Source organism: Artibeus jamaicensis, unplaced genomic scaffold (assembly GCF_021234435.1).
Source record: "Artibeus jamaicensis isolate MK-2021 breed Jamaican fruit bat unplaced genomic scaffold, CSHL_Jam_final scaffold_3222, whole genome shotgun sequence".
Lineage (NCBI taxonomy): Eukaryota > Metazoa > Chordata > Mammalia > Chiroptera > Phyllostomidae > Artibeus > Artibeus jamaicensis.
In genome coordinates this window covers 3,906,448-3,924,955 of record NW_026522038.1, presented here as the reverse complement: position 1 = coordinate 3,924,955, position 18,508 = coordinate 3,906,448, and the positions used below count along the sequence as shown (strand labels likewise).

Genomic DNA, 18,508 nt, shown 5'->3' with positions numbered 1-18,508 from the left:
GACCTTTCAAAGCCATTAACACCTTTATATTTATATTATCTTCTGTCCATCCAGTTTCATGTTTTAAAATATGCCCAAGTAACAACAAAAAAATGTAATCGAAGTTAAAGCAAGTCTTTAAAGTTAGTGGGTACACATGGGCCTCGTTTTCCACTTCCAGAGCTTTTGGAGCACAGCCGCCTCCTCTTCCCACATCTCTCCCCCCTTCAGTACACTGTCACCTTGCTCGGTTTTTGTGGCATGTTGTCAGTATCTGACATTTTACAAACATTTTTATCTTGTGACTATCTAGCTCCCCAAGATTTTTATCATCTTCTTTTCCCTCTATGAGGAGAGAAACTTTGTCTTATTCACCCTTGTAAGTCCTCACTGTGGCCATGGCCCGTGTGGCTCAGTGGATTGAGTGCCAGCCTATGAACCTATAGGTGGCCAGTTCAATTCCTTGTCAGGGCACATGCCTGGGTTGCAGACATACCAGTTGGGAGCGTGCAAGAGGCAACCGATTTGGTACTTCTCTCCCTTTCTCCTTCCCTTCCCCTCTCTGAAAATAGAATCTTTAACAATTAAATAAAGTCCATGTGTTTTAAAAGAAACCTTCAGTGTGGCTTGGCATGTAACAGGTATTCGCAACTTTTGGAATAAATGAATCTCTAATTTACAGAATGGCTTTAAATTTTGCTTTCATTATCAATACTACTAACATAGGTCCTCAACCCCCAACCCTTCTGCCCACCTCCACGCAGCCCCCGCCCTCCCATCCCCCTCCCATCACCACACTATTGTGTCTGTGGGTTATGCACGGATGTTCTTCCACTAATCCCTTCACCTTCTCCCAGCCAGTCCTCCTCTCCCTCCTCCCCTCTGACTGCTGTCTGTTCCGTGTGTCTGTGCCTCTGCTTCTGTTTACCATTCTGTTCATTAGATTCCCCATATAACTGAGATCATATGGTACTTGTCTCTCTGGCTTATTTCATTTAGCATAATTATCTCCAGCCCTGGCTGGTGTAGCTCAGTGGATTGAGCGCGGGCCTGCGAACCAGAGGATCTCGGTTCAATTCCCAGTCAGGGCACATGCCTTGGTTGCAGGCCAGTTCCCAGCGGGGGACACACAAGAGGCAACCCATACATTGATATTTCTCTCCCTGTCTCCTTCCCTTCCCCTCTAAAGATAAATAAATTCTAAAAAATTATCTCCAGGTCCATCCATGTTGTCACAAAAGGTAAGATTTCCCTTTTTATGGCCATGTAGTATTCCATTGTGTAAATGTACCACAGCTTTTTTATCCACTCATCTTCTGAGGGGCATTCGGGCTGTTTCCGCACCTTGGGTATTGTAAATAATACTGCTATGAATAAAGGGGTGTATTTATTTTCAGATCAGCCTTGGAGTTAGAAAAAAAATTTTACCTTAAACCTTTCCTGTAAACTTGAACATTTTAGGATAAGAATTAATTGAGCCAGTAGAGAACGGAAGTCCATGGCCAGTCAGGGAGAACTGAAAGGCCTGGATAGCAAAAATGAGAGGAAGGTAACACTAGCCTAGAGATGTTTTCAGATGTGCTCCAAATTGCACTAATTACTGAAGCTGAATGAAGGGAACTTCCATCCAAGACATCGCATTTCCAACAACTCTGACGGATATGCAGCCAGCCTTTGAGTATCTACGGGGAAGTGAAGTTGCTGCCTCCCAGGGCATCCTGCCACCGCAGTTGGAGACCGTTAAGATACCGACAATAGTGAAAATCAAAAGATGGGACTGAATAATTACAGACCAAAAGGTCAATTAAAAAATGAAAACAGGAGGTGTTAATTACAAAATTATTTATTTCTGCTCCTTTCACACACCTTATTGCTCAGGAAAGTGTTGCACACACTCTGCAATAACATCCTGCCATCCACTCCGATCCAGGGCAAAGCACCACAGGTGAAGCTGATCAGCTGTCCAGAGTCCTCAGCTTATGGGATCTTGCTTCCTGATTTTACACCGATTTCTGAAAGTCAGAAATGTCATCTCCAAAAAACGTTAAGGAGGTTGTAAAAAATAATCACTCTATTCAATATTGTACTTTTGGAAAAGGAGTATATTTTCAAGAAATGAAAAACTGAGGAAAAAATGCCACTTAACATCATTGGTGTGTCAGTTTAGGTCAGCAGGGAAAAGTGTGATGAGCTTGTCTCTCCGACACCAAGATGATACTCTAGGCCACGCTTCAATATGCTTCCCCTATTTTCTACTAGATGATTCTTTTCTACCGCTTCTCATCCTTTTCCACACATCGCATGAGAGGACTGGTTCAGCCGTTAAAACTTCAGTAACAGGAACAAATCCAGTACCCACGGACTTCTTCTCAAAAGGGACTCTAACCCATCAGATAGCCCCTACAGAAATAAAATTTACAAACACAAAAAGTGAAAATGAAGGAACATTTCACAATATCCAAACAAATTTTACGACGAATTAAAAACAATCTGAAAATGTTGGTGTATGATTCATTTTCATGCTTCTTAGCTCATATCTTGCCCCCCCCCCAATGATTTTACTGGGCCTCACTTCCGTTACTCTTCCTCCTCAAAGGGTAAAGTTACAAACCAATGTGCTAAACAACAAAAAAAATTGAGGGGGGGTAAATTATTTAAAAAAGTTATGTAAAAATTAAAGAGTCAGAATCAATTTCCTTTGGAGTCTCACAACTGTAACAGAAATCAAAAACCTTTTAATGGAAAGTAGTTACTTTTGATTTTCTAAAAACCCTCATAATACCGAAGAAGGTGGGAGGATCAGAAGCTCCTCGCACCTGGGAAGACCACTATAGCTGAGACCACTATCTTCTCCAACAATCCTAAAACAAAAATCTCATTTTCATTTAGAAACAGAAATGGCTTATTTATTTATTTTTAAGATGGTGGCCATAATTCAATTTGAAACTTAGAACTTTTAGAATTCTGTTTATCTTTACAATAAAAACACAAATAACTATTAATATTAATATTATGCTTGAGAGCACATAAAACACCCTCTCATTTAATCTTGACAGTAACTCTGAGTCTCATAATTAACTGCACTTAACAATTTTGGAATCTGAGTCCACACAACGGATCCAAAACCTCAGAGCAGAGACACGGGGAGCCCCGATTTGGCCCCCAATTCTCACTCCTCCCACCACACTCGGCAGCCGCACACTGTGTTCTGCTAGGGTTCCTTCTCTCCTTTGCTAACAATGAACCCTGGACACAAGATTTCACTCACTGAAACAACCCAGCTTATTCAGATGCCAGACTCTCTGCAACGTTAACTTTCTGAATAAAACTCCAAAGCTGGGAACAGATGAAAAAGACTCAAGCACCGTACAGGACTGGAAGAGCCAGGCCGTCGAGCTCTGCTTCACCCTGGGCTGCTTTAAGAAGGCAGTCAGACAGCTAAGATGTCTATTTCCTCGAATCACAGGGTAACCAAGGAACTGAAAGGAGCAAGGAAAGGGTGAGCTCACAATGGTAACAATGAGAAGTGGCAGGTTACACTGAGGAAATAAACTAAAAAACTGAAAAGTACTACTATGTCTAACTAAGTGCGAATGAACATGATCCTGAGTCAAGAAGGCAAAATTATGTTCAGTGTCCAGCAAATAAGTTATCAAATAATATTTTCTAAATACAAATGTGAGTGTTGAGGAGGCAATAAAACACTTAAACACTTTTGAAAGAGGCCTGTCAAAAATGAGTAAGAGAAAGTTTTAGTACATGTAGGATTAAATTTCACTCATATGGAAGGATCACATACATGCATCATCCTATTCCCTAAATGATGTCAATTTAGGTAAAATACTATTATATTCTTATTCTTATTTTTCACCCCCTACCCCTTTAGGAAAACTTTTCTGAACTGACCCCATTATCTTAGGATTTACTCAGGGGCTCCCTAGCTTTTCTCACCAGACTTAAAAAACACTTGTTCAAATTACTAGAACGGCAGTTTTCGCCAGAGTAAAGCAGGCCTTTTGTCTTCAATTATGTAATAGTACCTGTTTGGTCTACTTGATACAGCTTTACAACAGCTGTGCCTGGAGGAACTCTCCCAGCCAACCGGTTTCCCTAACTTTAGGCCGTTACGCCATGACACAGCAGGCTGTCTTTTTTTTTTTTAAATTTTAAGATTCTCCTATTAGTTCAAAAATACCGTAACATTGGAGGCTAAAGAGAATCTAATGACTGTTCTTTATTCTTCAGAAAAACCAATCACAAATTCATACCAAAGTCTTCTACACAGCATAAAAACATTATTCCTGAGCCTGTATATATTTAAAAGGTACCTCACACACAACTTCACATATATTACATTATATTATGATTATATTAGAAAACTTTTATTTTTGAAAATTGCTTTTGTTAACTTAGTGCTAGTACAATAAAAATAATAGCCACCAAAAGTGGATTTTTCATTTTAAATGTATTGTCATGTATAAAAATGGCCAAAAATAGTTCTATTTCATCAACATCCACATTTCTTGAAAAGACAAGGCATCAAAGCCATGTTTTAATTTATAAAATCTTATAAGTAGGGGAGACACCAGGTCCTTAGAAAGTATTGGAAACCGCCCTGCCTGGTTTCAGGAGCTGTACCCCACCCGCCCCCTCCCCAGGCTAAGGCTTATTGTCAGAACTTCAGACCATAAGCCACTGAGACAAAGCTTATCTCCCTGGCTGGGGCGCTGCCTCTGCTCTTTCTACTTCCCCCTGCCTGGGCCCCCAGTGCTTGATCAGTTAGCTAATGACAGGTAAGATTCCTCAAGGGAGGGATGACCTAAGACAGGCACGGTCACAAGGAGGCCCTCAGGGAAAGACTTGGGGGGTTATGGAGAAAGGCAGCAATGGACCCTCACCCCTCAGCTTCAACATAGCCTGAGTCCTCAGTCTGTCTGCAAGAAGTCTCCTACTCTCTTAGCTGCCTTACTTCCCCGGCCTGGCTTAAGCCTGTAGCCCTGTGCTGGAAAGGGCAGGTTTCCTCAGGGCAATCAGGCCTAAGAAAGAATGCATAAAATCCTATGAAACCTACTTTGCTGATACCCTCAATTTAAATAATAAGGGTTCAAGCCTGAAATGAGTTTGTTTCCCCAAAGTTTTATGTCCCTTTAGCTATTTGACCCTGACTCAAAATAGGGCCTCAGAGTTCTTTGAATGTTATCTATTTGATCATTACTGCCTGACAGTAATTGATGGGCTTAATCTGAGAACGTGTATCTTTGGTACCTGTTTGCTTACCGATTATAATAATGCTCTGTGTACTTTGAGACATTTGCAAATTATTTTCCCAGGATGGTGTGAGAGACCAGCAAGTGGCAAGCTTTGTGGGGTCTATAGCAGTCCTAACTAAAAACAAGGGGGGAGATGTAAGACACCGTTCTGGGTGGTGTGGGCCCAGACAGGACCCACGCCCACAGACAGGTTCTCCCGTGGGGAATCAGGCCTGCAATGTACCTGGGCCGCTTTGAGACTTACTTTTGCTAAAACGCCCTTGCCCTGAAATGAGGCAGAGAGTGCCTACTGTAACTTCCTAAAATCTGTGCTAAAACTCCCCAGTATGGAGTATAACCGGTTCAACTACTTTTCCCTTTGCATTTGCAAATATCCCTCTTCTGTGCTGTGATTAGCGGTATCATATCCTTTGTTTTCTATAAAAGGTAACCACCTAAAGCGAACCTGTGCATAGCATATGAGGACCATCATGTAATGTGTCCCCAAAAGAAATAAAGGCTGATCATGGCAAGGGCCAAGGCTTTTTTCTCCTCCTGAGAGAGAAGCCATACTGTCCCTGTTCCTCCACAGGACTTGGTAGTCTGTGTGAATTTCTTGTGCCTCATTTACAACGCGGCAGACCCCACAAGCCAGGGTCTGCATCAAGAAATCATAAATCAGAAACTATAAAATTAGTAGTACCATTCCACCGCTCTTCTTTACTCCCTTTTAAAGGTAACCTGTGCTAAAAATGCTAAGCTCTTGTGGAGCAGCCCAGCACACAGGAGGTCATCATGATGCACCCCCTCACACAGCCATCCCATCTCAGGTGCTAGCAACCTGTCTAATCTGAAAAAACCCATGGTTACTGGTGTTTTTAAATGTCTTTTTGTTGTTGTTACTGTTCCACTTACTATGTATCAAGTTGTTTATATATGTTGGAAGCAAAGATAACACATGTGCAAGAAGAAAGACACATCCCCTCCTTGCTAGTGATAAAAATCATGACCTATTGTGTGTAATACTCATAAACCTGGCCCACTATGGTGTGTGGGGACTGCAAATATGCCAGAAAATACAACACCCTTCTTCTCTCTCTCTTCTCAAACTGTCCATTGTTTCTCCCCACTCCACACCTAAGGTATCAGGCATTAGGAACTGCAGATAAGGAAGCATATCAAAGAGGCAATCATAAATTCTTTCCTCTTAAAAACTTAAATACTAGAGTTTCCACTATGACAAGTTACAGAAAGAAGCAATTTTCTGCCTAGATCATTGTTCTGCTTTGATTGCACCTAAATAACTCACACCTGAAATACCTCATTTCCTGCTGTTGGCTTAAGTCAACAGCCTTGGACAATGGCCTACAAAATGGGAACAGGAAGACAAATGTTTATATAAATAACTGCAAAATAAGATGGAGGCATCCAGAGAATTAAACATTTATCAAAGCATTTTAGTAAGCAGTGAATAGCTCTATTATTCTAAAAGTCAAATGCCTGACCTAAAAGAAAAACACTCTCATCCTAAGGAAAGGACTGAAAAGTACGAGGAAGCACGGGAAGCACAGGGGTTGCAGAATGAGGACGAATCTGGTCGTGTGGGCAAAACCAGCCCCCTTCTGCTCCGCTGTGCCTCCAAAAGTCCCTTCTGTTTTGCTTGTTAATTTTTAATACACTCTTCATTCTCTATGGGAACCTTCTTTTCTCCTTCTTTGCTATGGAAACTTTAGCCTCTCCCATATACTCTCCTAGTAGATCTTTTCCAGCAGGAGAAGAAAAAAGAAAAGAACTAGAGCACCTTAGCCTTTATACAATTTAGCCAATGGCCAAAATTGTTTCTGCTGGACAAAAATAAGAGGCACTGGCAGGAGTCTGAAGGAGTACTACATGGCCACATCGATATTCAGCTGACAAGGAACACTGAGCTCTTTCCCACCCTGCAGGGCTAACATGGGAACATGTGGGGTAAGTTGGGTTGGCCAAAAAGTCCATTATGTTTTTTCCATACCATGGCTCTAGTAGTGCTTAGCTGTCTTTAAGTTCATTTGAAACAATTCTGTTAGATTGTATTGTCACAGCTCCCACATCAGAACACATTAAAAAAATCTTATCAGCCCTGGTTGGTGCAGCTCAGTGGACTGGGCCTGCAAACCAAACAACCATGGTTCAATTCCCAGTCAGGGCACATGCCTGGGTTGCAGGCCAGTCCCCAGCAGGGGACACACAAGAGGCAACCATACACTGGTATTTCTCTCCCTCCCTTCCCCTCTAAAGATAAATAAATAAAATCTTATTTAAAAATCATATCAAAATTGGTGAATTTTTATGTAGCCATTTAAATATTGAAGATGGAAGAAAATACTCAACATTTTCTATGTATTACGCTTTATTATTTCAAGAAAGGCAAAAATGCCACTGAAATGCAAATCAAAAAAGATTTGTGCAGTGTATGAAGAAGGTGCTATGACTGATCAAACATGTCAAAAGTGATTTGCAAAGTTTCTTGGTACTGTTGACATTTTGGCCAAATAATTCTTTGCTGTGGGGCTGTCTTATGCATTGGAAGATGTTCAGCAGCACCTCTGGCCTCTACCCACTAGAAGCCAACAGTGGGAGATAGCTGATATACTCAAAATACCCAATAAAGTTATTGGTGAAAATTAAAAATGTGTCATTTACAGAAGAAACGTAATGGACTTTTTGGCGGAGCCAATACTTCTGATTTTCCAGGGGGTGTCTGCCCATTCTCCCCCAATGAGTTATAGATAATGGACAGGTTAAGCCATAAAACAAGTAAACTCATGAAATTCAAACACATTCCTATATTTCCTTTTATTGTCTCTTATAATAAGGGGATGTCAGTTCTGAGAAATCGGTCTAGTTGGCACATGTCCCCTAAAAAATTAATTTACCAGCAGCTAATTTTTGTGCTGCACGCTTGCTCAAAGTCCCTGTAGTCACTTACTAATGCACCCATAGGTGAAGTGAGAATTCAGGAAAATGTGATCAGATTTAGCCACATCTCAAATTAGAGATCTCAGCTGGAATTATAAAAGTTGTCATAAAATGAATTTCTTTGTTCTAAAGATATTCTAAGTTTTCGGAATTAAAATGATATATGTTCCTTTTCCCATCTTTTTAGGGAGGCAACAACTCTGCTTTCCCATCCAAGACTTACTGGGTTTTCCTCATACTAATATTAAGGAACAGCAGCAACTGATGTCTTGAAAATATTCCCTACTATTACCGTTACTGCTAGAATTGCATATGCTAGACTAACCAAAAAGCACTTTAGAGAAACAGTGGTCAGTGATGCTACAGCAAAATGACTACATTTTCCCATGAACATGAATAAAGATAACAATCAGGAAGACCTATTGGTCTAATTTTTAACTGTAACCTTCAGCAAGTAACCAATTTTTTTAGTTCTATAAATTTTCATTTAAATTTTATGTGATCCAGGTTTATTTTACCAATTTTCAAGAGAAGTTAAGTTGCTGATTACACAAAGTACTTAGTAACTTACGGCAGTTTCATCCTCATGAATACTCTCGCCATGAAAAAACTCAATAGGACACAGACGAATCCAATGAATAGAAGAAGAAATCTATTGAGTTTTGGAATGTTTGGAGCATTGGATCGGTCTAGGATTATGAAACCTAAACCTCCCATTGTAAACAGGAAGCTGGATGCAAGTCCTTCCATAATATATTGTCCATTTACTCTGAAAAAGAAAGACCACAGCAAAATAAAGACTTTTTCCTTAGGTTGAAATTCCCACTTCTGCTAAAACATTTTTGTGCTAATTTTTTATCCTTATCCTTACAACTATTTTACTCCATTTCTGGATATTTGTTTCAACAAATATTTCTTGAGAGCCCATTATGTAACAAGGACTATCCTAGGTTCTGGGGCTATAACAATGAACAGACAGACAAGAAGCTTTGTCTTCATGGAGCAAATGTCCAAATAAGTTTTAAAACCTCAACTAACACAACTATCTGTGAAAATCAATACTCGTATTTTAATCATCAGTTTAAAAAGCCAATTATTGTATGAATATTAATCCTTTACACAGAACTTTAGCTTTTAAAAGTTATGCTATTTAAATTTCTATCAATTTCAAATTAATTCTGAACTGGTTAGAAATGTTTTTGCCAAGTTTTATAATAATTAATAAAACTTCTAAGTTCAAAGGCAAAAAATTAAAAGCAGATGTTCTTGTCTTAGACCCATGAACACCAACCCCTCCCCGCTCCCTCGGGGATTCCCAGTGACGTGTAAACCCCTATAATTCCTGTGCCAATTTTTGTATATTATTGTACCTGGTTTTTAGAGTCTGTGGGCCCCCCAAACCAATTTTCTGTTAAATGGATGATTTATACATGGGCATATGCAAGGAAAGTACACATTTTTTTGGTTACCTAATTGCTTTGACTGAAAACTCAATATACACACCAGGTTCAAAATTCCAACAACATGAACCATGACACTGAAAGGTTTCCCTACCATAGAGATCATGTGTCATCTAGATCCCTCCCTAAAGAGTCACAATAATTGTTCCAGGAATATCCTATGCATAGAATACCACTAATGTAAGGCATAAATACAAATATATAGCTACGTTTAGGTAGACAGTTATCAAGTGGACTGTAGAAAACAATACAATAAGCATTGCTCAAGTGAATCAAACCACACTGAAACAGTGTTTCCTTACTGAAATTGAACTCCCAAGTCTCAAAAGTTATGTTTCTTATTTAATAATACATATTTCTTAAATAGCCAGATAGTACAATACAGGCCATATGGGTTGTGCCATACTTACCACAGTAGCTTGAAAGCATCCACAGATGGTATAAAAACAAATGGGCATGCCTAGTTCCAATAAAGCTTTACTTAAAACTGGTTTGCTGATTCCCAGAATAGTGTACAAACGTATTTTAAACTGATACCCCACTTTAAATAAATGATCATTATCAGTGTGAAATGTTATTTCCTGGTAGATGAATAGATAATACACTTCTCTTATTCCTGTCCACTTCACTCCATTTCTGAATTTAGCATTTAAAAACAGCTCTTGTCTAAATGCAGATGGACTCTATAGGTTTTGCTGTATTTTAAAATAAGCAGTCATGGTCTGACACCCTTTTTTCCCACCACCAAATCGTTCATAAAGATATCTTTTACCTGTAGGCCAAGAAAGCTACTGGTCTCTGATGGCCATGTTCATCAGTCATAGAGCCAACACTTGGAGGTTCAACAATAACATCATAAATTATTCCTATATGGAAAATAACAGTGAGATTAGATGGAGTTCCTAATTTTTAAAACAGGATTAGTTCTGTCTCTAAAGTTTCATTTATATTTCAATAGCACTGCTTTGATACATTATTATAATCAAATGAGGCCCAGCTAATCTCCTAAACGTCATATAAAACCATTCAGAGATGCAACTTAATACTTTAGAGTGACTTGTAAAACAGTATTATACCATAAAATAAATTTATTTAGTGACTATTTCTTATACTCAAAAATGACTCCACAATCAAGGAGATTTAACATTAAAGATTATATTTTAGTTCAAAAAAATGTTCCAGAAAAGCTTGGATTTGTTTCTATAAATTGAGGGCTACTAATTATCCTGCTTAAATGTAAAACAAGAAAACATTTTTAAATCATACAATTAGCACTAGAGACTCATCATCATTAATATTAACATCTATCAAAATTTTAAGTTTTCCAAATCTCTCACCATCAACATGTTCTTCTCCATTGTTCTCCAACATCCTCACTTCTGGCTTTTCTGAGGAATAGACTGTGTCTCTCTACCCACCGACTCACAAAACAATCGTATTGGAATTCCTTAATCCTCCCTCTCCCATCTACTAACTGGTACCTGCATCTGTCTTCACCTCTTTCCCTCCACACTACAATCAAGGAAGAATGCCTCCCCTTACAAAGGTGGAATGCCTTCTTGGAGACTTTCTTCCTTTGGATTGCGCTTCTCTCCCCTGCATTTTCAACATGTCTTTCCCTACATCAATTTTCCCTTGACTTCAAACCATCCTAGCTAACAACCATTTTTATGCTTCCTTTTTGAGAGTCAGGCTTCCTTCTGAAAAAAAAAAAAAAAAAAATCGGGCCAATTTGCTGTCTCCCAGTCTTCATGTACCCTTCATTCTTCAACTCACTCCAGCCTGGCTTCTGCCACCACTGATACTACTCTTGCTAAGGTCACTCATGACCTGAAAGTTGCTTAATTCAGTGGCCATTTTTCAGTTATCTTATGTTTTTCAGCAGCACTCGATCCAGCTTTCTAAATGGGAGGATATATGTCTTTTCTTGCGAGGACGTATGTCTTTTCACGGTTTTTGTAACACTTTTGTCCATGATTTCTTGCCACCTCTCTAGCCAGGTCTCCTCTTCCATAAAATCACTATATGTTAGAAAAGTTCCTTAGGGCTTGACCATTGTCCACTTTTTCTATATTCTCTCCCAAACTAAACTCATCCCTCTCCACAGCTTTCAAAATTCAATGTGCTAATGACTCCCAATGTGCCAACTCTTATCAAATAATGTCAGCACCATTAGAATTAGATGTAAGTTCCCCCAAGAACAGGGGATTTGACTATGTTCTTCAATATCTGACTTATGGGAGGAGTTCAGAAAACATCTGTTATTAACAAACTTCAACACAGACCACTTCTCTCAAGGCTAGACTCATACCTATAAATTCACATATGTAATTAGAGTTGGTTATGTCTAATTATTATATATCCCAAAGTGACCTCTGGTTCACCATTCTTCACCAACAAACACTTCATTTCTTCAATCTCAGAAAATGACACTTTCATTTACTCAGGTGCTCAAACCAGTCGCCAATAAGATTCATTCACACTTCATTCTCCCCCTGCATCTAATCAATCCACCAAGACCTACTGAATCTACTTCCAAAATATCTTCCATTATATTTTTCTCCATCTCCACTGCTGCCTACCTAGTCTGGCCTACGTCAACTATAAAACCCACCTAATTGGTCTCTTGGTACCTGTCCATACCTCACCCTCTGCCTTTCCCCCAATCCATCAGATTTTGACTCACATGCCATTTCTTCAGGAGAACACACTCCAATGACATTCCCAACTCCCATTATTTTCTCATAACCTGTCATTCTTTTCCTTCAAAGCATTTGTGGCATTTTTATAATGAAAATAGTAACATAATAGAAAAAAATATATGTGACATTTAACATGTCTCAACCATGACATTAGAAACTTCAGCAGGGCAGCGCCCTTATCTGTTTCATTCACTGTTGTACCTACTACCTGAAACTTAACAGGAACTTGACACATTATTTGCTGAACATTTCTCTGCAGTAAGTATTTTTTATTTATAAAGGTACACTCACTTTTTCGAAGAGACACCTTTCCAGTGGCAAAACCGATTTCTTGTATGAGATACCTTATGGCCATGGCCACTATAAAGGTGTCCTTTTCACTTTCCCCAGGGGTTGGTGCAGAAAATCCCCCCCACTACAATCAACACGGAAAAGATAGCCAGAATAAAAATTGTGAGGCGTCTAGCAAAGGGAGGTAAGGATTACAGAAAAGAGACTAGCAGATAAAAGCCCATGAAGACTCTCTTATTTAAAAAAAATTAAAGACATGCATTTCAAATTTCGTTTATTCAATACAGTACTATTGGAGAGCTGAGCAAGTGTTAATGCTAATGCAAGGCTAGGACAGTATCTTACCAACATAAGAAAAATTAATGTAACTTATTTAAACAAACATAAGTAAGTTGTCACTGTTCTGTGGGGAAGGGTATGTTCCTGAAAGATACATTCTAGAACTAAGCTTTCATAGTTTCACATTCTTCCCTCTTGTATAAATAATTATTCTCACAAATCATCTATGAAAATGAAGATGTCTCACTATTGCCTTAAAAGGAAAACCACTTTTACTGGCCCTAACCTGTGTAACTGATTTTAATAACTTCTAAATTCAGTATCCCACTTTCCAAAATCTAACAGTAGCACAGTCGAGTAAATCGTGGAACTGTGGCTTGAAAGGGTGGCGGCTCTGAATGGACTAGCTGGGTTGCCAGCTCACCACTGTACAAAGCAACGCCCCTTTTGCAACTTTCTATGTATGAAAAGAACATGACAATTCACAAGTTTTTAATAGTAATGCTATTTTCTTTAAACTCTCAACTTCTCTCTGAAATACAATACCACCTGCAAATCTATCTCCAATCTCAAATATTTATAGAAAATCACGATTTAAAAAAATTCCATTCATTTTCACTGTTGACCCGGACAAAAAGCAACTCCGAACCCTTAGGTCCGAGCTAAAAAACTTAAGAATTCTCAAGTCTCTTCCAAGGTTCCAGAGACAGAGGACAAAGAAAAGGTACGAGTCCCACACTCTTGACCAACAATATAAGTAAAATGGGCCAGACTAGACTTTCCCAGTTTAGACTTTGTCACCCATGGCAATCAATAAAGAGCTATAATCCAGCCTTGAAAAATTATTCGATTTGGTTCTCCAGGCTAAGAGGCTAGAAGAAGTGCAATGGGAGTGAGAACATGAGTGCTGCCAAGAAAAGGACCAGGCGTCCGGGAAAATAACCTTTGGGCTGTTAATACTTGGCACCCCAGAATTTCCCTTCACCCTCTGAAAAGATCAACAGCAGAGCGCTGCTTGCCCCGGGGCTCAGAGTCAGAGGAAGAGGAGCCTCCCGGGCGAGTGAGTTTCCCACGGCTGTCGCCTCTCGAACCCCGCCAGCCCGAGTTACCTCCGGTGATGAGAAAGTAAGACACCACCACCAGAGCGTACACCGTCATAGCCGAGGGCATATGCACCCAGGGCGGCTTCTTCAGCTTCAGGTTGGGACATTCCAACACTAAGAATGGGACTCGGTACAAAGCCTCCATGTTGGTAGTGGCAAGGGCAGCTTTGGGACTCAAGCCCCACGCGCCACCCGGAAACACACCAGTCCTTTCTTCCTTTTGCGCGTGCGCGGAGCAGGGTTGCGGCAGGTCCACAGCCCTTAGAGGCTGTTTATATGTCCATAGAAGAAAATAAGAAAGTATTAAAAAACAAAAACACAGCATAGATGCTACATATTACTAATTTTTTAAACAGAAGTTTGAGTAATGAGCTTAATTTTTGGAATACATTGTGGGTAATTTATGTACCTTCAAGGACCTGCACGGTTACCGACGTGGCCAAGTCAGATGTGCTGAGCGAACCCAATCCGTCTGAGTCCGCCCGCTTGCTGGCTCTAAGGGTGTGGAAACTGATGGGACAGGGGGCGCTCGAGGTCCCCCAAACTGGAGGATGAATGGGGACTCTTGGAAAGCTCTTCCTTTTTTAATAGCATTTTCTTCAGGAGCTTGAGAAAGTACTAGATTGCTGAGCTTTTTTTACTCCCCGATGCACTAGTGGTGATTGTAATAATAAAAATGTTATTAATAATTGCTAAAATAATCAAAATTTAAAAAATATCCAGCGTTCTATCCCAAAAGTCAAGAGGATATCTCCACAAGACGTGTGAAGTCGATACCTTGACTTGACTAAAATAACCTTTGTACTCCCCTCTACTTTGCTCCTCTCAGCCATCCCTAGCTCGTAAATGCTAATCTTTCAGGCAGAAAATCTTGAAATCAGCTAGTCACTCTCTTTATTAAACCTTCACACCCAAAATATCAGCAGTTATTTTGTCCTTACTAGCAAAAATATTTTTAATTCATCCACTTCTCTTCATTCCATTGCTAACCTAGCGGCAGCCACACATCTGTTGCCTGTGCTACGTTCACAATCCATGTGACAACAATATATAATGAAATACATGACCTCTGGGGATAGACCAAATGTCCAAAAAATGTCTTTTGTTTTGTTTTTTCTTTTTAATACACTCTCTTAAGATTCTGCAAATATCAGTTTCCTTTTGGAGTAAGAATTAAAAGTGACTGATTATATAAATCCAGAACATACTGATTAGTGGATTTTGTTTTTGTTGGTTTGTTACTGAACTCCTGGTTTTTCACAGGATAACATGAATTTATTCTTCACATTTAGTTAATGACTCAATTATTGAGAAATTGTTTAAATATTACACTAATGAAGATATTTACAAAACATTGCAATATCCGATTCTAAATACAAATGATGCTTGCTGATCCTATGGTTCAATAGCGAGAGTCTCCCCAGGGTCCCACTTAGCTTTGTATTAAGGAAGGTACACTGATCTTAGGTTATGAAGGGGTGACTAATAACACCAATATCGAAGTATGTTTACACCAGCATCTGCATTTGTACTTAGGAAGTTTCTCTGGGGACTGTAAAGCATACTGTTTCTGAAGTTCTTGTGATTTCATAAGTAGGGAAGACTTTGGAACAATTAAAAATGTTGCCTTGAAAAAGATGAGTAAAAACAGAAATGAAAAGTTTTAAAGCTTTCTTTATAATTCCAAGAAGAAAACTAACATTAACTACTGCTTGGCAGATATTATGTTAAGTGATTTATATTCTTATTTAGTCTTCATGACAATCCTATTAGGTAAAGACTATTATCACCACATTACATAGGACAAAACCGAAGCTTGGGAAATGAAATAAGCTCAAAAAGTATAGTATAGTTCTCAGTTAGATGACACCAAAAGGCAATTGCCCTAAACATAAGACAGATTCAAGGTGTTTAAGGTGTTATCCTTTTTCCTATATATTCTAGGCCAGATAATTGTATATACACAGTGGAAAATAGTTTTACAAATATCATTTTTAATGAGAAAATAAAAATGCCAAGTCAGAATAGATCACGTTTATCTATATGTTGAATTATTACTGTCACTTTTGTACTCTTTCAAAAAGTAAGTTGTTCCAAGAATCAATTCATTATTGTTTTTAACATCTTAAACTTTGAAATATACTCCAATTTGAGTTTATAATATTCTACAAGGCAGGTGTAAAAGAAAATTTTCTTCAGTGAAATATACACATCCGTTGCCCTCTGTGTCCCAATCAACAATATTCCTATAGAAAATGTTTTGTTTAAACAACATAAACTCTGACTGAAAACCACAGACATCAGATTCTAATCATTCAGTCACTGGCTATTTTACATAGATGAAGAAGGACAATTGTGGGTAGAAACAAAATTTTGAAACATTATACACAGTAGAGCCTGTCATTTTAAGCTACGAAATAAAATTTTAAAATGACTAATTCATACTGTGCACAAGCAATTCTATACCTAAGGAAGAAACCAAGATTTTCATGTGTAATGTACAAAATCTTAATAAAAACCCTTGAAATCAGGGGTGATTCTGCCAGTCAAAAGAGAAGGAAAACCCCACAAATAAGTTTTTAACTGAATTCTAAGCAGGCTGGAGCTACCGAGACTATTAATATTGCTGACTTCAGTTTATTTAATATATATTAGGGAAAACATTAGTAGCTTTGTTTTTTTGTGAGATAATAACATACAGTTCCAACCAAGATTTATTCAGAAAACACTATGCAGTGTAGTTGAAAGTCCCTTGGACTCTGCTCTCTCCTCCTGGAGCCTGCGTAAGCAGCGTGAGCCTGTTTCCCCAGTTCAGAAACTCTTCACCACGTGGCGACTCTGCGCCAGGCACTCTGTCACACTCTATTATGTGTCATGACCACAGCAAAAATCCTGCACAATACAATACTAAATGGTGAATTTTGTTGTTGTTGTCATTATTTTAAATTTTGAAAATTAAAATTTCCAAGTAAAACATAGGTGCATGGCCAATGTGAATTCATTAACTAATTAGTTTAATCACCAGAGACACATGTGGAATAAGTCTTCTTTCGTCACCACTCATTTGAGTCCTCCTTTCAGAGATAGTGAGAACCCTGGAATTATTTCTGGAATACACAGTTGGAATAAACATGCTTACAAATGTAAGATTCTCCACATTGGTTTCGTGACCCATACAGTGAGGACTCTTAGATGCCACCCTCAAGGACTTGAAAGATGCAGAGTGGCAATTCCTACCACCTTCCTTTTAATTAGCTCACCTGGCCCTTGCAAACAACAGGAGGAGCTTGGAGAACAACAGCAGATTAATGTCAACCTAACCATGCGGTGACTCCAGTTGCAGCTGCTATTCTACATTTGGTTTTGTCGTTGGGGTGCATCAACACATACCCTAACACTTATCAAGTAGCTATTGATCTGGCTAATGCTTTTTATACCTATTGGTAATGACCATCAGAAGAAATTTGCTTTCAGCTGGCAGGGTCAGCAACACACCTTCACCGTCCTGCCTCGGGGCTATATATAAAGTCCAGCCCTATATTATAATCTAATTTGTAGGCAACTTACTGTCTTCTCATTCACAGAACATCACACGATGCCATTGCCCTGACAATGTGCTGATTGAACCTAGTGAGCTAAGTAATTACCTCTCTAGGTACATCGGTAACACACATGCCGCTGGAGGAGGGACAGTGGGCAAAATAAACATCAGGGGATCCTCAGAGAAATTTCTAGGGGCCCATGACCTGCAACACGAGAGATATCCTTCCAAGGTAAACGTTATTTGGTACATCTGACTCCACCTTCCACCAAGAAAGACATAAAATGTTTAGGGAACTATTTAGGATTTGGGGGGCAGCATACATTTCATTTGGTCATACCCTTTTCACCTACTTACTGAGTAATCCAATAAGCTGCTAGTTTTGAGTGGAATCCAGAACAAGCAAAAGGCCCAGGTTGTCAAGCAAACCGCTCTGTCAGTTAAGTAAACTACATGACTCAGCAGATCCAATATTACTTTTATGTCTGTGGCAGACAAGGATGCTCTATGCAGTTTTGACAAGTAGCTGTTGGTGGATCACAGCACAGAAGCTTAGAGTTTGGGTGGAAATCTATGATTTGGAAACAAAATCCACCTGATCATTAGTTACTTCTGAAAGGTTGAAAATATGCAACTGAAAGTAGAGGATTAATTAAATGAATATCATCCATGTAATAGATACTATGCAACCATTAGAAATGATACTGTCCACTTTTGTTTTCTGAAAAAAAAATAGATGTTCACAATAGGTTTTAAATGATGAAAATAAGGCCGTAAAATTGTATGTAGGGTCCTGGCCAGTTTGTTATTGTGCATGTTTCCTGGACATTGTGCATTGAAAAAGTCTAAAGGGACATAAAGGTGATTAATAGCTATATGGGAAGATGACAAATTAGTTCTCCCTTCTTTGAAACTACACGGATCTACTAATTTTCTTTAATAAACA

General features: G+C 39.0%; 1 protein-coding gene across 1 annotated transcript; it reads right to left on the bottom strand.

The window, feature by feature from the left end:
- Nucleotides 1-1,804: 1,804 nt before the first annotated feature.
- On the bottom strand, nucleotides 1,805-14,215 carry OSTC (oligosaccharyltransferase complex non-catalytic subunit). Its single transcript, XM_037161999.2, has 4 exons — nucleotides 14,028-14,215; nucleotides 10,419-10,512; nucleotides 8,758-8,955; nucleotides 1,805-2,379 (listed from the first exon to the last, which is right to left on the bottom strand). The coding sequence occupies exons 1-4, from the start codon at nucleotides 14,164-14,166 to the stop codon at nucleotides 2,361-2,363; spliced, it is 450 nt and encodes a 149-aa protein (XP_037017894.1). The 5' UTR covers nucleotides 14,167-14,215; the 3' UTR covers nucleotides 1,805-2,360.
- Between the last annotated feature and the right edge of the window lie 4,293 nt (nucleotides 14,216-18,508).